Raw genomic sequence first — 20728 nt, 5'->3', positions numbered from 1 at the left:
AAATTCACGCAACACTTTGAAGAGTTTATGGTGGCAATCAATAAAAATTGCAAATTATATATTTAATTTTATTTATTTACTTTTTTTTTTTTTTTTAACTAGACTAGTGCAGTTGCTTAGGCATTAAGGCCACAAGTGTCAAACTGCTGTATTGGTGTCATATTATCACACTTCGTTTTCATCATATGACTTGTTAACACGTTGGGCGTCCACTGAAGATCCTGATTGACAGATCTCAGACCAGTTCAAATTAACACACTAGTTATTTTCAACCAAACTAAACTGCTGTGATGTGACATACATACACTGAAGGTACACCATTACCTCATAATGAAGCTTGTTGCTTTGCTCATGGCAGGTATGCCCTGCCAAGGATTCAGAAATATCAGCACAATGTAAGCGTGCCTGCAAGATAGGCCAATCGATTGGTCACTAAGTGTGTAAATATATCAATTAATCTATCTTGCCTCTGATAACAATTTGTAAAACTACCTGGTGAAAAATGAGGCAAGGTGTTGGCAGTGATCCTGAAGTCTATGAGCATTTAGCCTAAACAAAATCAATAAAAGTAAAAAAAAAAAAACAAAAAAAAAAAAAAATTTTGTATATATATATATATATATATATATATATATATATATATATATACAGACATTATATTAAAAAAAAAAAAAAACTATCTACAGTATAAACGTGCTGCACTACCTCAATCTGATATTAGCCGTCTGTGCATTTAGGAACATCCTCTGTGCTTAAGTAGATGTAATGTGGCCGATGTAATTACAGACATGCTTTTATATGCTGAGTGCTCATCAAATTTAATAAGCCTAATAAGTGGTGGTATTATCACATTTCATAAGACCAGCCCTGCCTGAACAACAGTATGTTATGCATCAGGGAAAACTATCCTGTGTTTACTTTGATCATTACTTACTATTGCATGTACTGTATATTGACATTTTTGTTTTTCCTTCTGTCATTCAAACTGATGCATGCTTGTAAAACGGAAAACAACCCATCAGTTACCCACTTTTGCAGTAAAACTGCAGTGTGTGAAAGTGAGAGAAAGTGACTGCAGTTAAAAAATCAAAGCTCAGAAGGAGAAGCCTCCAACAAAGCATATAACAAGGTAGTATTCAATACATGGACGATGTATCTAGCTGATGGTTGTTTGTTAAGCAGTTAGGAGATTACTTACCACCAGCCACAAGATCTTAGGACCCAAATCCCTCTATAACACCAGGCAGCCTTCTGCAAATACAGATCTCATGCTCCTTGTTGCCACTCAATCCTGGCACGACTCTTCAGGAGAGGATGAGATATTACACTGGCGGCTGACCAACTCCAACATTTAAGATGCCTTTTGATCATCATAACATGTTTTCTTTTTCACCGCATCAATTAGCGTAGCCGACCTTCAAGGCTTATCGCTGCAACCAGAAGCCTCTTTAGTTATAAGTTTCCATTAGCAAGCGTCAGTGTTCACACATAAGATGTACATACAAACACATTTGGTAAGTAAATGACTGTAGCTTTACAGCAGCCCACTGTGAGCAGTAAACCGATATTAACTGTACTATAAAAACTGGCAGGGGGCTAGCAAATGTGAGGGAGACAACACAGATGAGGCTTAACTCTCAGCCCACACAGGCATGAATTAAAAATAAATAGCATGCTAAGTATTCTAAGTATTTTCAAGTTAGTGCAAATGAACCCTTGTGAATGCAAAATGACACTAACAGATGAAAAACAAGATAAAACTGCTTACAGTAAGTTAACAAAAGTATCAATTTTTTTCAAGCAATATCAGTAAAGTATACCAGAGATCTTCTTGTTTTGTCTAATCCAGTTTATTCTTTCTCAGTAAAAGAAAATAAAAGTTGCAAAGGGGAAGCAAAAATTAAAGCAAAAGAAACAAAATTAAATCATCTTCCATATCCATTTTCCCACTTTTATAACCACATTATAACCAAAAAGCTCAACACTTAAGTGTAAGTAATTCTAAAATGTAAGAGGTTAAACAAGGTTTTCTTTAAGATACACAAGATTCATTCATTATGCATTTTATCTTCCTTCTGCCCACAGTCCACCAGGAAAACATCTGAAAGGTAACTATTTGCTGATTTTAACTTTAAGCACTCTGCTCACCACAGCCCTATTCCCTCATCTACAGCAAAAGTAAAAGAAGAGGGAAGAAGGGAGGCAGAGTGGGTGAAATTAAGAAAAATAAAGCAATCAATACAGATGAGAAAACCAAGAGGGAGAAGGATGCACATGATCTAATCATGCTCGTTGAAAATCAAAATATTTATCCAGGGATATTAATGTATTGGTGAAAAGAGTTGAAGCATTACACTTGAGATATGAACAGCCATCATGATCCCAAACAAGACACAGTTTCAGAAAACACTCCAACTTTAAAACAATGTTTGATTTACCTGTTTGTGCTCAATGCAAACTGAGCACATCAAATAACATAAGAGTCAGGCTGTGTGTGTTTGTAAAAGTATAGCTAGAGTTATATGTAACAATGCAGACTTTCCAAGTCCAGTCATTTTTCATTAGCACACTTTGTCCCTCGTGTCTTGTTAAGTTTGTCTTCCTGAAGTTTGTATACATCCAACACACACACAAGCCACACACCTGCTGATAAAGACTGTGGATGTGAAGAGGAAATGTCTAGATGTGGAAGGTTAGTAAAGGGTAAGGGGATAAAGAAAGAAAGAGGAAGCCAGAGAAAATCCTCAACAAATTAAATCTTCATCAGTCACTTCTTGACACTGACGATGAGTCTGTGGGTAATCCGAGGACAACCAGTTTGCTGTCACCATCGTCAATATGTCTCTGAGTCTGGCACATGCAAGTTCTGAATAGGGACTTCCAGTAACCCAACACTTTCATATCACAGTGGCAGACACTTTCACAACAATCTTAAAACAAAGGAGTAAATTTCCTATAGAACAGAGGACAATGATGCAGGTTGGTGGGAGGATGAGGGCAGGCTGAGCTTCAGTATCCTGAGGTGGGTCATTAACATGTGTATGTGTTTCTAAGGGTTTAAGATTATAAGGGTTGGATGGCCAGGAGGTAAGACGTGACTTAAACTGAGGCTGGCTAGCTCACTTGCCTCAGAAAGTCCATACTTGGCATGGAGTACAAAGCAGCTCTGGTCTGATTTTGAGGTAAAGAGCATAGTCTATAAACAGCGCCACAGCCAAAGTGTACAAGAAGGATGACCATTTCTTTCTCTCTCTTCTCCTCCTCCACCCTCATTCTTTGTTTTTTTTTATTTTGCCTTTTATTTCTGAGGTAAAGAGTAAAGTCTGGCTTCCAAGACAAACATTTGTATAAAGCATTGCATTTCCTCTCGCCATCTCTTAATTCACTCTTTCACCATTCATACTCGCATGGTCAAGAGCTTGCAAAAGAGTGAAGAAATATTTCATTTGCTCTTGATTGTTCTGTCTTTATTGTGTTTGTTTTTCCAAAAGGCATCTTAGCAGCAGGGATATGATCGAGCCAAAGGAAGCAGGAAACAAGTAGAATGTTGGTGATGATTGGGGCTGGGGGAGAAAAAAAAAGCTTCATTTAAAAAGGAGAGAATGGAGGTTTGTATCCAAAATACCTGTAAAAAACCTGAAAAACTAAGTGAGGAGAAAAAGAGAAAAATCATATCCCTATTAGTGCTGAGACACCACCTGAACACAGAGGTTTTGCTGGGCAGTGGGGTGGCGGCTGCTCATGAGCACTCCTCGCCAATGCGCTGGCAAGAGCGGCCCACTTTACGGTCAAGCTTGACCATCTTGAGGACAGCCTCCTGACGTCCACGGCCCAGGTGGTCAAAGAGACACTCGTGTTGCTCTGGAAGACGATGGAGCATACAGAAAACATAACCTGTGGTGGTGGTGGTGTGAGAGGTGGGGAGGGGGGTGAAAGAGATGAAGAGTGGTTAATTTATTGAGTCCACAATTCTGTAAAACACATTTTTAGTTAGATGTTATGAGTGGCAAATTCTTTAGATGCCATTAAAATGTTATAAAGCAGTCATTCTGTGCCACCCGTCTCCACTGTAACCCTTTCAACAATAGGCCTTTCCAGGTTTGATAAGCTCAGTCCTTGTCATTTTAATTTTATTCATTAATGCACATATTAACACTGCTGGCATTCAGTAAGTGGTGATTAAAAGCTCAGTTTGACATCTTGGAGCTATGCAATTAAAACCTGTACAATTACTGCACACAAGAATGGAGTGTAAGAGAGACCATTTTGCAAGGCGGAACATAAAATCCCCCAATAACAAAAACACAAATATACATTTTACCACTAAGCTCTGTAGTGATATTTGATAAATATAGTTATTTTAGTACAATAATAAGCTGAGAAACCAAATGTTGATGAAATAATCATACTGGAAAAGACAAAACCACAACACACTACACTTTTAGCTGTGGTATCTGTAAGTAATGATTTTCTGCATGACATTATCAGCCTGTGGAGAATGTTTAGTCCTTTCTTCTTTACATTGCTTTAGTTCTTTGAGATTTATGAACATTCACTTATGCACAACCCTCAAAAGGTCCAGCCACGATCTGACATGTGAAGTTGAAACATTTTAGTGTACACAGAAGTTCATGTTTAACTCAGTGACTACACGGTGTTCAGAAGGCTGGACTACAAAGCAGGTTAAACACATTCAGGGTCTCTCTGGCTTTAACTAACCCTGACAGGAGACATCTAGTTTAGTGGTACTGGCACCGGTTATCAAATTGATAATAAACCCAGTTTTTTTTTAACCTCAAATATGTGGATGTTCATTTTAAACAGAAAAAGTTGGAAAAACAGCTGCTGCAGCGAAGGCCTAGAGGACAGCTATTACAATATAAAAAAAGATGAACGCCAACAGTTGGCATTCTCTTTGCCCTGTCGATAGTATGAATGGGTAAATGTTGTTGATCAATATCACCACCACATGATTAGATTAATATAGTTTTTTTGTTTTGTTTTTTTAGTAAATGCATCTAATGCAGGTATATTCCACAAGAACCTGACAAAGGTTTTCATATGTTCCTAGATACAAAACTGGCTGTTTTAAATGCTCTTTGAACCAGATTAAGAACCAACATAGCAGAAATTCACATAACTTGAGCTCCCTTATTGTAAATGTCTCAGATGATCGAGACTCTAAAATGCTAGATAAAAAGATTTTACATTGTCTGGAGATTTTTTTTAAGTCGCACTAAGTCATGTTAATATGAATAACAGACAATGCAGCTTTGTTACCTTAATACTCTTCATACTGATATAATTCATGAGAAAAAGACTAATCATTAATCAATAATAACTAATAAATTGAAGTAATTAATGTAACATTAAAATCTTTAAGGTCAGCAGTAAGTAGTTTTATAGTAATCAAGCTGTTAACAGTAGTCCCTTTTGCTGACACATTTCTTATTTAGATGCCTCTGAGTGAAAGTCAGACAGCATAGTCAGTGTGACTGTAAAAAATGAGCCGTTTCTCGCTGTTCACACACCGATCGTTTTCAAAAGAACTGATTTGGTCAGAAGGCAGTGCTTTCATATGTGTTCATTTCATATCTCAAGAGCCTAACTTTCTCCAGAGCAGATTAGGATTTCAGCTGAAGTTGCCATGATGATACAGCCTAGTAAGTAGTAAACCAGCTTAATTGATACTGGAAATCCAGAACTGGACCAGAAGTTACTTGGCTAAACCACTAATCCTGCTTTGTAGTACAGCAAAGCAAGCCAAAGAGTTTGTGCTGATATGTTTAATTTTTTTTGTTATTTTAGTGACTGAAATATCTATCTGAATCTTGGCCTCATTATCTTCTACCACTTCCAGGGATGTTAACCCTTGGGTGGACATTTTTCACATAAATGTATATAAATGCATTTCAACTCCAGGTGTATTCATGCCCATGCTCCTCTGCTTCTGCCTAACTCTACCAAACTCCCATATGTACAGCTGATCACTAATAATAAATACATTAAATGGAGATTTTGACCTTACTAGTTTCTCTAAGGAAAATACCTACGCCACCTGACCACTCTACCCAGAGGCTCCATGTAGATGCTTGTTATAATACAGACTGAGTCCTAAATTTACTCCATCTCTCAGCCTAAAAGGAGTACTGACAGATAGAGTGACCAGATTTGGCAGAGGGCATTATGAACAGTAATAGGGTAATTATTTACAGCAAGAAGTTTTCACCACCTTTGAGGATGCAGAACATGCACACTAGTAAACAGAGCACTACCACTATGTGATTATAATGCACTCAAATCAAGACTTATTTTCACATTTTAACAATGAGGTTAGTTAACCTGCAACAATATTAATTTTGGTATTGAAGTCAAAGCCCCGTCACTGTCGCTGGTAGGCACTTCTGATTTGGAACAAACTATAAGAGCCATGTAAGTATCTTTATTACAGATATTTAAAATAGGTTACTGGCTATGAATTGGGTTGTCCTTAGAGTTTACAGGCACATGCTTCCAAGGTCAGAAAGAATGGAAGTGGTTAGGCACTCAACATTAAAAGATATGACTTAAATTAAAAGTTTAATCCCAAAGCCTTCACATGGTGTCATACTAATTCTAAAGATGAATATCGGAAGAACTGTATAACAGCACATGCCTACTGAGTGCAAAAACATTGGATCTTCTCTTTCCCCATTTACAATCTGAAAAGCATTCAAGCTTTCAACTCATTATCAAATCTTCTTGGCTTACACAATGTGGAACATTCTGCAGGACCATTACTGAAGTAATCTGCAATTACTGCAATAGTCAGAAATCACAGTAATTACAGCCATTACCCCTTTTGGTTTGTAAAAAGCATGTTTTCATAGCACACATTAGACTATTAAGGATAGATGGCCCATGCCATTAAGCAGTGCCCAATGGGGAAAAAAAGGAAAGTCAATTTCCAATTTAGGCAATATTGCATTAGTTTAAGCAGGTTGGTCTTTAAGTAGTGAAGAGCTGTGACTTTTTAAGTACTTTAATTTGTATGCAAACAAGTTGATTAGCAAGCCAAGCATTGGTTTAAACTGCATTAGTGTTTGTGCTAATTGGTTTATGTTTTATGTGCAATGAGAAACATTCAGGCTTTCTGCAACGGTCCCCCAAGGCTAACAAAAGCACTGTGCTTATAAACATTTCTGTCAACACACAGACAGATGACTTGGTAACAGAAACATTTCTTTGCAGGCATGGCAAATTCCAACACGTTATCATACCACAGCGACAGGAACCCAGCTCCTGCTGCACCAACTCCAGTTTGGTTTGGCAGCGATGGCAACGTTTGCGGCTCCTCTGTTTAGAACCGTTGCGAGATGAAGATGGTGATGATGATGACAACGGTGAAGACTCTTCACTCTCAGGGACCTCGCTCACTCTTGCTCGTTTCTCAGGTGAAGCATCACTTTCTGACTCTGAGGGTGAAGACACATAAGAATACATACATTATATAAGAGGTAAAAACTAATAGCTACAATCTTTGCACTTAACATCAGCTAAACAAAGTCTTGGACAGACTTAACATAAACTTCCACAAATGCAGGGTTCTGGATATACTGCTGATGCAGTTTAAGTCTGAATCCACAATAAAGGAGCTTTCAGAAACTTATTAGATTCCTTAATGGCTTAACAGTGGATATTCTGCACTTTTATCCTGTTTCTATTAAGAGTTATACCAGTCTACATGATGCAATTACAAATCCCCATCCCTCCTGTCTTTACCCTATTAATCAACAAAGTCATTTAAAGGAAATTAAGAGAACAACTGGATAACAGCAACTTAAAATGAACCAGTTTTCTATTACACATATAAATGTATGTGAATGGTAATTAACCTTCTATAATGGTTTTAAATAATTCAGCTACCAATATATTTGCAGCTCAAATCCCTCATAACCTTTCATTACTCCTATATACATATAAGCCAAAACTGGAGCTTTGATAGAATCCTGATGGAAAACTCACTACATATTGACTACATAATGGTCCAGTCTGGAACTACCAGAGATGATAATAGTAAACAGGGTCACACAGTCTTTTGTGTGTTAAATTAAAATAGAAGAGAGACAAATATATCTTCTGCATCATATCACATTAAGCCCTGCACTGGGAACAGCAGGAGGCTGTAGCGTGCTTCCGCTGGTCGGCTGGAATTTCAGCTCAGCTTTTCCCATCAATCCTGCAGACTTTTTCCCCAGCCAAAATGCAGATCAGCACTCAATAAATCTCTGAGAACTAGGGCAAGCTGAGAAGTCAGATGCCCCCCACCCCCCAAGCACGGCTCATCGATTCCACTATTCATGTGAGAATGTGAGTCTATACATGTGCAATTTCAAGATGTAGAAAAGAATATCTCCCTTCGGTGGTGCGTCTCCTCTGGTCCATGTAAACAAAAAACAAACATGTAGATTCCCCATTTAGAAAAGCTTAAAAATGACACCAATTCAGGCCTCAACAAAATGTATAACAAATGCTCACTTTGAATATGTGGCACTCATATGATTCCGCTATATTAGACAAGGAACCAGCGTGATCACTTTGTATAGTCTTGCCTACTAATTCCACATATGTTTAAGGTCAAAAGAAACATTCTGTTGCATTCTCAGTATGTCCTTTTGCTGTTTCTTCTACAACAATCAAGCCAAGTATATTAGATTTTTGCCTAAGATGCTTCTGGGTCCTTCATTTTATGCCTACTCATAAGAATGTCAAGCATGCAGTACAAATTAATAAGAATAAAAATACCTGACTCGAATGAACGTTTTGTGGGAGTAGTAAGGGAACCCAAAACTGTGCCCATGCTGGATATTCCTGAATAAGAGACAAAGCAAGCAAAAGCAACAATAAGAGAGCATGGATGAGAAAAGGCAGCAGTAAACAGAGGTGACATTAAGACCCAAGTTTCTCCTTCTTTAGACTTAAATCAAATTTCAAAGTGAACCAGCAATTCAGCTACAAACAATCCACAATTAAAGAACACAAGTGCACATTTTTTATAGAGGCAAACTGTAGGAGATATTTAATTGCATTATAAAGTGAATGAACTGCAACAGACTAACGGATGGGGACATTTGTTAGGTAGGTTTTTCTGAAAGACAATAAGTTTAAAATCAGGAAAGCCTGAAGACAAAAGCTGTTAGGAGACTCTGTTCATGGTTGCCTGGATACTCTGGTACCATTTTGCACACAGTAAAAGAATAAAAGGCCCATGACTGCTCTGTGTGGAATCATTTATGATGCTGTGAAGTTTTTCTTCCACAGCAACTATGATGGATATCTGTTAAGGAGAGACTACAATGTCAATGATTAAAGCCAGTGAAGAGATGACAGAAAATGTTGAGTTTTATTATGTATTTTATGATCCACCTGTTCTTAATATTGTTTCAAAAGTTAGTGAACGTAGGTAATACTATGACTGCGCCCTCGGGGATGCTTTTATTTATATTTTTAACACTGATTCCATGTGCTTAAAGTGATAGTAAATATATAAACATGATAGTTAACCATCAGTTGCATTGTCTAATCAGTATTCAGTCATTTAACTGACAAGTTTAAGCTTTAATGTTTGGGCAAAACAATAAGTAATGCAATAAGCAAATGAAGAATTGGTCTGAGCAGCAACAATTGAGTCCCAAAGGTGTTTTTTGTTTTTAAATATAAAACTCAACAATAACATGTGCAATCATTCCATTTTGATAGCTTGTTAAAATATTTTGTTATAATAGTGGGGATGATTGATGTGGGAGTTGTTTTAAAGGCTTCACACATCAATTTGGTTGGCCCTTTTTGTTTTTTTTTTGTCTTTTGCTGAATTTGCCTCTACAAATAACCCTGTCAGTGTACAGCAATGACAGATGCCCTCACAATTGTAGGTGTCCTCTTCAAGCCTTTGCTTCTGAGTAGATATCCTTTCCCATCATTCTCTCTATGTGTGCCATGAGGACAAATATAGCCAGGGCAAGGGCAGTGCAGCTGCTGCTACAGCTGCCTCAGCAAGTAGTCTTCTGCAGAAAGATGCTGTGCACTAAAAGTTTCAATCGTCCAGCTTTGACCATTGAAATTAAGAGACACTTTACTACTTAGTTTAACATGCAAGGCAAACATTACAAACCAAGCAGACCAAATAATATAGTCTTTAGGTACTACATTTCAAGTGATCCACTCTCTACAGGTCCAAAGAAATAACCCACTGCTGTCTTACCTTCTTGAACTGGAACAGACGTCACACCAGTCTCTCCTGGCAAAGGGTCTTCTGAAGTGTTAGGCATAGTCATGGACTGACTAATGCTGCTGTTTGTTTCATTACAGAATATGTCTGTTTGACTGCTGCTGGTGCTTGAAGAGGCTTTTGGGGCACAATCATCATTTGGCTGCTTCTTCTTAACATCTACAAATAAATGGTAAATGGTAAAGGGTTTTTTCATCGAGTTAAAATGGTAGCAATAACAACAATAATAAAATGATAATCTTGGAAATAAAATAAATAAACTTGATGTAAAATGACACCAAGAACTGGTATCAAGGTTGTATAGAGGAAAGAAAATAAATTCTAGTTGGATGAAGCTTGTACTTTATATCGTAGGTGGTACTGAATAAATTGCCTAAACATTGTTAATTCCTGTGCTTAAGTTACTGTTACACAGACAGATAATAAGCTATGCATTTAAAGCACTGAAGCATCAGCATGTATTTCTCACAGCTCTGTTACATATACCACTTACAAAATTAAAAACATCTTTTTAGATTTTTTTTCTTTGAAAATAAAATAAAAAAAAACACATACACACATGAACAACTTACCAGCAAAACATTTTGAGCAGAGATTCATAGTTTTGCTCGACCTGTAGAGAACAGAAGGAACTGCGTTATTCTACCAGCTTGAAAAAAAAGAAAGAATGCAAGTGGCATTTGCTGGTGGGCATCCATACAAAAACAGTTACATGTTTCTATGAACCCAGGTCCTAAGTGATCCTGGCAGAGAAAAAGTTTTAAGTAAAGTTTATGATCTAGGTTTTAGTTTTAACTTGTACAATAAACTAAAGGATTTTTATTTACCTTCCAATCCATTAAATTTAACTATTATATGTCTAAAATAACTATTTAACTACAAGTAAAAAATCAAACTATTGTTTTCAGATTTTGGCTGGCCAAAATAGCTTCTACATGATGTTCATTATAGTTTTATGCCATATGCTAACTTAAGTGTCTGAGATGTATGTCAATAAAATTTCTCTGATATGTTATACAAAGCATAACGATCAGTGTCAAACACCACAAGATGCTTATCAATGTCCTGTGTCTAAGATATGGCAGGCCAGAATTGTATGGACACATTGGGACATATACAAGCATAAGCAGGTGGTTTTAATATTGTGGCAGATCCTAAGAAACTGTAGAGACCCACACAGGACTATTCTTTCACTTCCACTGGTTTACTAACCATCAGTAATTCTCCTGCATTCTCAAAACATTTTTACTGCATTTTATGTGTTAAACATGTTCACAACAGAAACAAAGTCCACTCCTCAAATGAATTTGTTGACACGGCAGTTATAACTTAGCAAATTACCTGAACTGGCATTGAGTCATTAAGAGGCTTGTGCAGAACTTAACAACAAGCGGGTCCAGATGGAGCATAATTACTAATCTGAATACATTTCCAGAATTCAGTAAAGCAAAGGAATTGTTCAGAGTATTTGTCAGTTAAAGCTAAATATCTGTTCCTAAATGCTAGTAGATAAAAGGTGAGTATGGATTTTAAATTCCTTGGATATTATAATGCAGTCCATTAAGCAGACCAGACAGTAAGTGTTGTATGGCAGATTAGTCATTACAACTGAAAGTGACTTGCGACTTTACTTGGATTTGAGCCGTAAGACTTAATACTTGACTTTGACTTGCAAAAACATGGTGTCAACATCTCTGACTTCTCCTTTTCTCAGCACAAAAAGAGACCTTTCAAATTAAAAAGGTATTGTTATAAAGTTGAGCACTGCAGTCTGCCAGTTCTAGTGGCACAGCTCTTTCACAACAGATGGCTCTGGCTTTCCTCTGAGAAGGCTCTTCTCATTTCCTCTCCAGCCCTCATCCTCACTGTCTGTGCATCAAGCATGACGGTCGCTGCTATCAGTCACATTCTATTTATTTTGGGTGCTTCATTGCACACCTCTGTCCTCATTTCTAAATGTAGGGTCAGCTGCAGTCAACCTGGAGGCTGTCAGTCTGCTGGTGTGTAGTCTTGGGTATAAAAGCGAATGGAATATAAGAAGTTAGGACAGAAGATAAACCTAATAATGAGACACTAATAGGCAGGAAGTTGGGTAAATGAGTTATCAACCTTGTAAATCAGAGGTAACTAAACCACAGATTTATAAAAAAAATAAAAAAATAAAAAAAAACTTTTAACCTTAGTGAGATCAAGACTTTAAAAAAGGTCAATTTCACTGCTGGCCACTGTGGAAACTAATGAGAATATCTCATTTGAACAGACAGGAAGACTGGCTCTGACTAATTAGTGACACAAAGGAGTGATGGACTGGATGTGTGACAAATGTCTGAGGAAATGTAGTTCTACTAGATTCCACTGATAAACAGTGAAAGAGAAAAATAAATATAAGGGGGTATTTTACCATCTTTTAGAGCTTTTTTTTTTTTTTTTTTACAGTATTCCTTGTTTTTATGCTCAGCTATCCTTCTCTCCTTCAAAAACTGCCTACATACAAAATTCCCTGCTTGTGCGCAGATATGCTCTGGTTCACTTATAAACTGTCTCTCCTCTCACATTCACTGTCGGTTGTACAAATGTCCTGCTCTCCAGTTTGAGCCCCATCTCTTTTAATTAGGCTTCTTCTGTTAGCCCACCAAACTGTTCTCAGGTTCTCTCTTCTCAGTAAAGGATTGTTGTGAGTAACTGCCAGAGGACCCTGTTGAAATGTCCAGAGCCAATAGAGAGCCAGTCAGGATTGTGACTGACTCCATGTCACAACATCCCCTCTAGATGACTGCTGGTTACTAGGAACAGCATATCATTTGAATTGAAATTAAAATTATATATATATATATATATATATATATATATATATATATATATACACACACACACACACACCTTGGGGCATGTTAAAGAGAAGGTTACCCAGTGATAGTAAGCTACATGACGCCACAGCTACCCTGGGGCAGACTGACAGAAAAAAGACAGCCTCCCTGAACACCTCTAAAACATTCATCAACATTCATCCACCAGCGATGCCAAAACTGGAGGCAAGGGTGAGGATGTGATGTATCCATACTTGACTGCCTGGGGGTTTCAAACCTTCAAGATATATTCCCTACCGATCACTGGATGACCCACTCTACCATCTCAGCCACTGCCGCCCCAGTAGGCTGCTACCAACACCCTAAAGCATTGATGGCAATCTCTTGAGATCTATTTTCTCTTAACAATTTATAATACAACAATATAACTTCCACTTGAGGAGTAATAAAGTATTATTCATGTTAATGTGTGCTACAGCATGAACAGTGGAAATTAGCATAGCAATTATGAGCATTTAGGTCCTTGTAATTTCTCAGGCTTTGTTAGCGGAGCGCGTTTACGTTGTAAGAACATTTGGGATGTGCATTTTCAAGTATAAATTATATCTAGAGAAGAGAAATTATTTAAGCATGTTTAAAATATTTTTTTCTTACATAAATTGAGAAATAAGAAATTAGTCAACACTCAGCATGTTGCAATTCCTGAAAATCAGTTAAGACCTTGTTTAGATCCATCTAGGGGAGCCTGCTAAACAGTCAGCCATCCTGACAGAGACGTACCACAGATTTTCTTTAAGATACAACATTTGGTATCAGCATGCTTACTTTACTGGTTTGGGTGGTGCATGATGACAAGTCATCTGCTGACACATGTTAACTAGTAATCATCCAGAAGGTAAACTACAGTAGGGAATTAGTGATGTCAGCAGCATATTTGCATTATGGTGGCTTCAGTATTTTACCAGCATTATTTGGCAACTGTTCAAAACAATCCCAGTAAAAAATGTGAGGGTTAAGAGAAAATGTGAAAACAGATAAACAAAATGAAGGCCAGGACATTTGTACAAGCAGCAGTAACTGTTAAAGAGTTTTAGTTTCTTTTGGTAAATCAGAATGAATTTGCATGCAAGCTGGGAGTTTTTGTGTGAGGGCAGAGTTTTAGAGGAAATCAAACAAAAAAACCCCAACTAAAAATTTCTCTAAAGATTAATATTAAATTAATTTTATGCTTAATCACAGAGCCACAAATTTAACTAATTATAAAATTTCAACACATCTGGCTGCAGCAGCAATGCTCATCATTTTGAGGATTATATGGTGTGCTGTGACCATTAGAGTAGGAAACCACAAGTTCTTTCTTCATTTTTTTCAACTTTTCTGTATATGCAGTGGACTATTGCCAGCTGTATTATACATTTCATCACTTAACGTTAAGGTTTCATGGCAAACCAGATTTAAATTACATTAACTGTTCAGTGATGACAGTGAAAAATGAAGAATATCTGGACTGTTATCTGTATCACTGTAAAATTGCTAGTCTATTAATGCTCTAGTCTCCAAATATTTCTCAATCTCTCACTGACTCAGCAACACTAATGAGTTGTAACTTTTTATTCATGCAAAGGAAATAAGACTGTGCATCCAGTATGTTATCAATGATATATTGAGAAATTGCTTTGGTAAATGGATTTCTGTGTTGGTAAACTAATTAGCCATGTGCTAATACCCTGACACTGAAAGCTGCTGATACAGCTCAGATAACACAACAAACTGGGAGTTGACGTGCACTTAGTGGCCCTGATATTGATCAACCAAAAACTCCATCAGATCAATCCAATCTCATTCCTACATATTATTTTAAACTGGCAATATATGTCAAATTAAGAATAATGTTCTACTTCTACATGAGCATTTAATCAAGCAGTAAACCGCAGTAGCAAAAACAACTTAAACATGTTTTTTGTTGTTTGTTTTTGCTTTGACAAAGATGTCTGATAAATTGCTCATTCATCAAGCCATAAAATATCTGACAAATCTTTTCAGCATTTTATTAGTTAAATACCTGATCTAACATTAACACCCTCAATAAGAGAAATAAGTTTTAAATTAGCAACTCATGATATAAGTTGGAAAAAACTCCCACTGAGCTGTACTTGCATAAAATGTTTGAAGAGATGATCTTAGGATCTTCATTTGTTTGTAAATGGCTCTAAGAGACATTCCTGGCATGTAGAAATCTACAATCCATTTCCTCAGATCAGAATTGAGTTCCTTGAACTTTGCCAGTGTACCATGTGTAAAAGTCAATCCAATGAGTGCTAGCAAACAGAGAAGCTGTCAGCTGCAGTCAATCATGATCACAAGCAGGAAGCTAAAAGGCCTTGTCAACTTAAAGACAATACCACTTAGTATAGGTTGTGTATGTGTTTCTTTTTTTTTTGTTTGTTTTTTTTTTTATCATGCATGTGTAAATACTTAAACTATTTAGACTTCAAGAAACAACTAATAAAAAAAAAAATTCTGTAAGTTGTCAACACATTCCTAACAGGTTAAATAAACATGAAAATACAATGTGTATTATTTATGTATTTCATTATGTCTCAAATAAGAACAGTCCAAAACATTACCAAAATCTAGATATTTCCATAACTCACCTATGGTGAGAGTAAGTAAACCTATAACCAGAACTGTATATACAAGGATTAATTTAACAAGTCTTTTGTTATGCCTCATGTGGTTATAGCTTTTAAGGGACAGATGATGATGTTATATCCATAAATGGTCAATCTGAATGTGCCTGAAGTTGTACAAAGAGGAATATGAAGTCAAACATTAGGAAAGATCCATGTTAGTAGTGAGTGCTACACAACAACCTAAATCAAGAAACTTTTGGTACCAATCTGAAGCATAAAAATATTATGAGGGTGATTGCCATGATTAGTCCATTTCCACTGACAATGTTACAATCCTTGTGTCACAAAGGAGTTATAAACTGGCTCAGTTACTTCTCTAATAATATCTCAAAGTGAGGGAATCTAACTCTCTGAGGAAATACTACCATATTTAGTGCAAAAAATCTGGCTCAGGCTCATGATGCATCCTCCATGATTGTGTCTGTATAAACAATTAAGTTAAACTCAGACCTACTTTATCTGCTCAGGTTATTCAAATAAATTTGAATAAATAAAAACATTTAAAACTTACTTTACTACACAAGTGAATAACACAAACAAACTGCATTCCTCTCATTTACATGAAATTACACACACCACAGCATATCAGAAAATCCAAAAACAAATGTTATCACCTCTCATCAACTAATGTTTCTAATAGTTGACATGTTGACTAGAATGAAATTAGGAACTCATCTACATCAGGGCTCCAGACTGCGACCAAATGCTCGCATTTTGCGACTAAAATGTGGAACAGTGTGAGTGAATTTTTCATCTACTCGCGCAATGGCGGCCAATACATTTGCCGGTCTTTTTCTTGTAGTAGTTATAATTTAATTTATTTTGTCGCTAACAAACTTCTGCTCCCCTCTTCAGCCCAGTAATTCACAGAAATGTGCAATTTAGCTGCTGGTTTGCCGACTCAAACTAACTTCAATACGAGAAAAGGAGATGAACACCAAAGAAGAAGACAGCCAATGTGTGTGAGCGGGGATGAACAACAGTGACTCACTGGCTTATGTGTGGAAAGAGACGGGTCTTGCTGGAATATATCATTCCTCAGTGTTGCCAACTTAGCGACTTTGTCAGACCCCTCTAGCGACTTTTTAAACGAAAACGGCTAACGACAAATCTAGCGACTTTTTCTGGTATTATTGGAGACTTTTGGAGACTGACGTGAATGAACGTAGTTTATTCTTCACAATGAGGAGCGGGTGCTAAGCAGACCCCTCCCCCGTCCAAAAGCACTCATATGAGGCTTGGTCCTCAAACAGCAGCACACAGCTGTGTTTCATGATCAGGCTGAAAATGAAATGTACAAAGCTGCTGCTGGATGATCCTGCGCTGGCTTACCGTCAGATAGTAATGTCTATTAATGAAGAGTGTGGACAAAAAATATTTAAAAAGTTAAAAGTGGTGTAACATGTTCCAGACTTTTTTCCTAATTTTAAAAAAAAATACTTAAAAATCTAAACTAAAAAATAAAGAAAATATTGACAGAATTATTTTATTTCTTTTTTTTTTTTTGCTGTTCTAAACATTTTTAGGTTTTCTTTTTTTTTTTTTTTTCCAATTTTTGCCTTTCCCACAACATCCCTCTTTATGGCAGCATCCATTACAGCTATGCTGATTATGCTAATTAGCAACTGTTGGGAGTTGGGAACAGTGGCTGGAGAGGAGCATCAGTCCCTGAAGCAGTTTACTGCCAGGAACTACATGGATAAGTCATACCATGCCCTATACGGGATGATGGTGAGAAAGCTGCCATTCTGCTTTGACTACAAAGTGAAAATCAAATCAAATCTGATTTGATTTGACTTGATATGTTCTATGTCCACTTGTTTTGTATTAGTGCGGCCAGTAAGATGTTTTTTTTTTTATGTTGTGTATAATCTGTAGTGGAAGTCTTCCTCGTCTTTTTAGTTTTATACCTTGGATGCAAACGTTTACTGCGCATTATAAGAGCTATGTTTGCAAGAATTGATCATATTTTATGCTACAGTCAGGTGCTGTAGCAATCAGCATTTGCAGGTGCTTGCACATAGGGTACCTTAAATGGTGCAAACGAAATGCAACTCCAGTGCAAATTTCTGCAAATTGTACTTTCAGCCCACTGAATATATAGAAAGTTTAGTAATAAATGTTCACATCATTTCTTTAACAGCCTGTCTAAAAGGGGCTAAGACATTTAGAACTTTCTCAAAATATTTTTCAAATCTGGGGCAGTCTCACGTTAGCAGCTACATTTACATGGACAAGTATTTCATCTATCTGATTTAAATCAATCTGATCGGAGATTCCAGCTTACATACTTACATGGACACTAGATAAAGTGATCCAAACAATTGTATTTACATGATGGACAAATTTAATACGATTATAATGCTTTTCACATGCACAGTGCCTACTAGAGTTTTTTTTTTACTTTTTGACCATTGAAATGCTCAGTAATCCTTAACTCTTTCTTCAACAAAAATGTTATACGCCACAGTCCTGTTTTGTTAATATTTTATAATAATAACACACACACACACATATATATATACATATATATATATATATATATATATATACATATATATATATATATATATATAGAGAGAGAGAGAGAGAGAGAGAGAGAGAGAGAGAGAGAGAGAGACAATGTGTAATCCTATTTAATAGTTTGATGTATAGCCATAGGATTCTCTGTGGTCATGGCAGTCATCACTACTAGTTACATCACATACTAGTCTAGTTTAGTTTATTACGATCCCTATTAGCTGCAGCAAAGCCACAATAAACAGTCACTTAAACAAATAATTTCCTTACATGTATAGTAAATTAGGCCCTTTGGTGTATTAAAGAAGGTCCTGTACTTTATATTAATAATTAATGAGGCTAAACAACATATAAACATATAGAAAGTAAGGACTATACATACATACTTTCTGCAAATAAAGAAATAAATAAATAAAAATAATAATAAATGAATTAATTAAATTAGTTAATTAATTAATAAAAATTAAATAAACATTTCAAACAAATTATTTTTAACTTCATTAAATCCACCGTCTACGTTTATGTACACATTTGTCATGGTGACAGACTTTGTCAAGCTAGCAAATTCAAAGAGATAAAATAATCAGCATATTTTAATTTCAAGCACCATTATAAATTTCTGCCTACTTCCACATAACCATGGCACAACAATTCATGAAATGACAACAAATGTCACAAAAGCCAAACATATCTTTGCTAGTCTAAGCAGCTTAAGCATACAAATCTCAACTATTTTGATGACCAACTGCGGTGTTTCTTTATATGGCACAGTTTATGGTTTAACTGCCATCTAGGTTGTTGTATCCAACCAGCCATTTAATGTATGAACTTGGTAGGTAAGCTAATCTGTAGTTTATTATTATTATCACAACTGGCTCGTTATCTGTAAGGCTAATCTCGTACCCCTACTCTTTCTGTTTTCTTTTACAGGATGAGCTTACCAGAGCCAACTAGTGTGTTAGCTCGGAGCTAATGCTACAAAACAATAGGGAGGGGGTAATGACAAGAAAAGCTGCTCATCCCTGTAAGAGCTGCTAATGCTAGTGGCTACCGAATCTGCTAACTGTTGGCAGAGAAAGAAAGCAGTTGAAAGCGAGACATTTGACAGGTTTATCGGCTTACCCCCAGAATCCACAGGGACAGCGCGGGGGTAAAACGTTGACATTGCTCGGATGCTTGCTGCCTTCGCTCCCTGTGTCCCCCATGTCGGTCTACAGTGACAAGCTCTTCGTGTAGCAGGTGAATCCGTGGATGCAGTAAGGGCCTCGTATTTGCGTTTAGACCCTCTTGGCTTTTACAAGTATACGGTCAATACTCTTGTCAGAATATTCGTCGGAGTTCCAGCATAAAAAAAGAACGATTTGCCGACACGAGCGGCCACTGACTCCATAAAATTAAAACAGTTAACGTCGACGATGGAGCCGTCAAAGTCGACCATGGACCGAATCACCGGGGACACTGGGCCGATCAGCTGGAGTGAGGAGCAAACCACTGGCTGACAGGGGGAGGAGTGTGCCGAACCGGAGGAAGGAAACTTAGGCTGGTGTTTTTGTGTTCGATAGTTACTATTAAAAAATAATTAAATAATACAATATATAGCATTGTACAGCTTAAAATGCTCCTGAAATAACTAATTTTAGGTTTTAACGTTTAGTAGAACTTTAATTTTTATGGTATGATCCACACAAAAGTGCCTTCCTGCATTTAATCCTGAGCACTACAAGTTTCTAGTATTGTCAGTAAATGTATAGTAAAAAAATTTAAAGAATTTTTTGTCAATGGGCACATTTGTCAGTGCAACAGGAGGAGAAGTGCAAGTGTAAAGAAAACTTAACTGCTTTGCTTTCAGATAGTGTGGACAAGCTCTCTGTCCTCCTGTTATGGTATTTAGGTTTTAGTTCAATAGCACCAGCAGGGAAAACTTGTGTTGCTTTTTTTTTTTTTTTTTTTTTTTTTTTGGTTTGGATCAGATAAAAAGGAAACCTTATGGACATCATGTCAAGGGGTGGTATCTACTTCTCTGGGTTTGGAAGCACATTATGGAGTTAACTACCACCACACTGGGGGAAATGCCTGTTGTGGTAAGAAAAATCAGTGATTCGACATCTTTTGTAGAAGAAGGTGGAAAGAACCATCCTGGCTACTATTAGCAACAAGTAGAAAAGCCAGGTTTGTTGATGGAATGGGAGTTGTATTAGTTCCCTTAAGCTCATTTACACTTATGTGATGACAGCATTATTGCAGAAAAGTACTCTGAGATTTTAAAGCAACACTTGCTGTTTCAGCAAGACCAGGCAACAGCATATTCTGCAAACATTGAAAAGGCATGGCTACAAAATGAGAAGAGACCGTTACTGGACTGGCATTCATGCAGGCCCGAGAATTGGTGAAGAAGTCTTAAATGAAAAATGAATATTAAACCCTTTTCAGCTTGCAGCCAG

General features: G+C 36.8%; 1 protein-coding gene across 2 annotated transcripts; it reads right to left on the bottom strand.

The window, feature by feature from the left end:
- Nucleotides 1-1834: 1834 nt before the first annotated feature.
- On the bottom strand, nucleotides 1835-19796 carry LOC121640708 (AN1-type zinc finger protein 3-like). Of its 2 annotated transcripts, XM_041986564.1 has the most exons (7): nucleotides 19410-19796; nucleotides 10840-10880; nucleotides 10241-10426; nucleotides 8785-8850; nucleotides 7260-7454; nucleotides 3699-3894; nucleotides 1835-3563 (listed from the first exon to the last, which is right to left on the bottom strand). In XM_041986564.1, exons 1-6 carry the CDS (start codon nucleotides 19490-19492, stop codon nucleotides 3740-3742), a joined length of 726 nt encoding a protein of 241 aa, XP_041842498.1. In that variant the 5' UTR covers nucleotides 19493-19796; the 3' UTR covers nucleotides 1835-3563; nucleotides 3699-3739. The 2 variants fall into 2 exon arrangements, with proteins under 2 accessions (XP_041842498.1, XP_041842491.1); XM_041986557.1 differs by having other exon boundaries at nucleotides 1835-3894.
- Nucleotides 19797-20728: the final 932 nt, after the last annotated feature.

Source organism: Melanotaenia boesemani, chromosome 1 (assembly GCF_017639745.1).
Source record: "Melanotaenia boesemani isolate fMelBoe1 chromosome 1, fMelBoe1.pri, whole genome shotgun sequence".
NCBI classification, from domain to species: domain Eukaryota; kingdom Metazoa; phylum Chordata; class Actinopteri; order Atheriniformes; family Melanotaeniidae; genus Melanotaenia; species Melanotaenia boesemani.
This window is presented reverse-complemented; position numbering and strand designations above follow the sequence as displayed.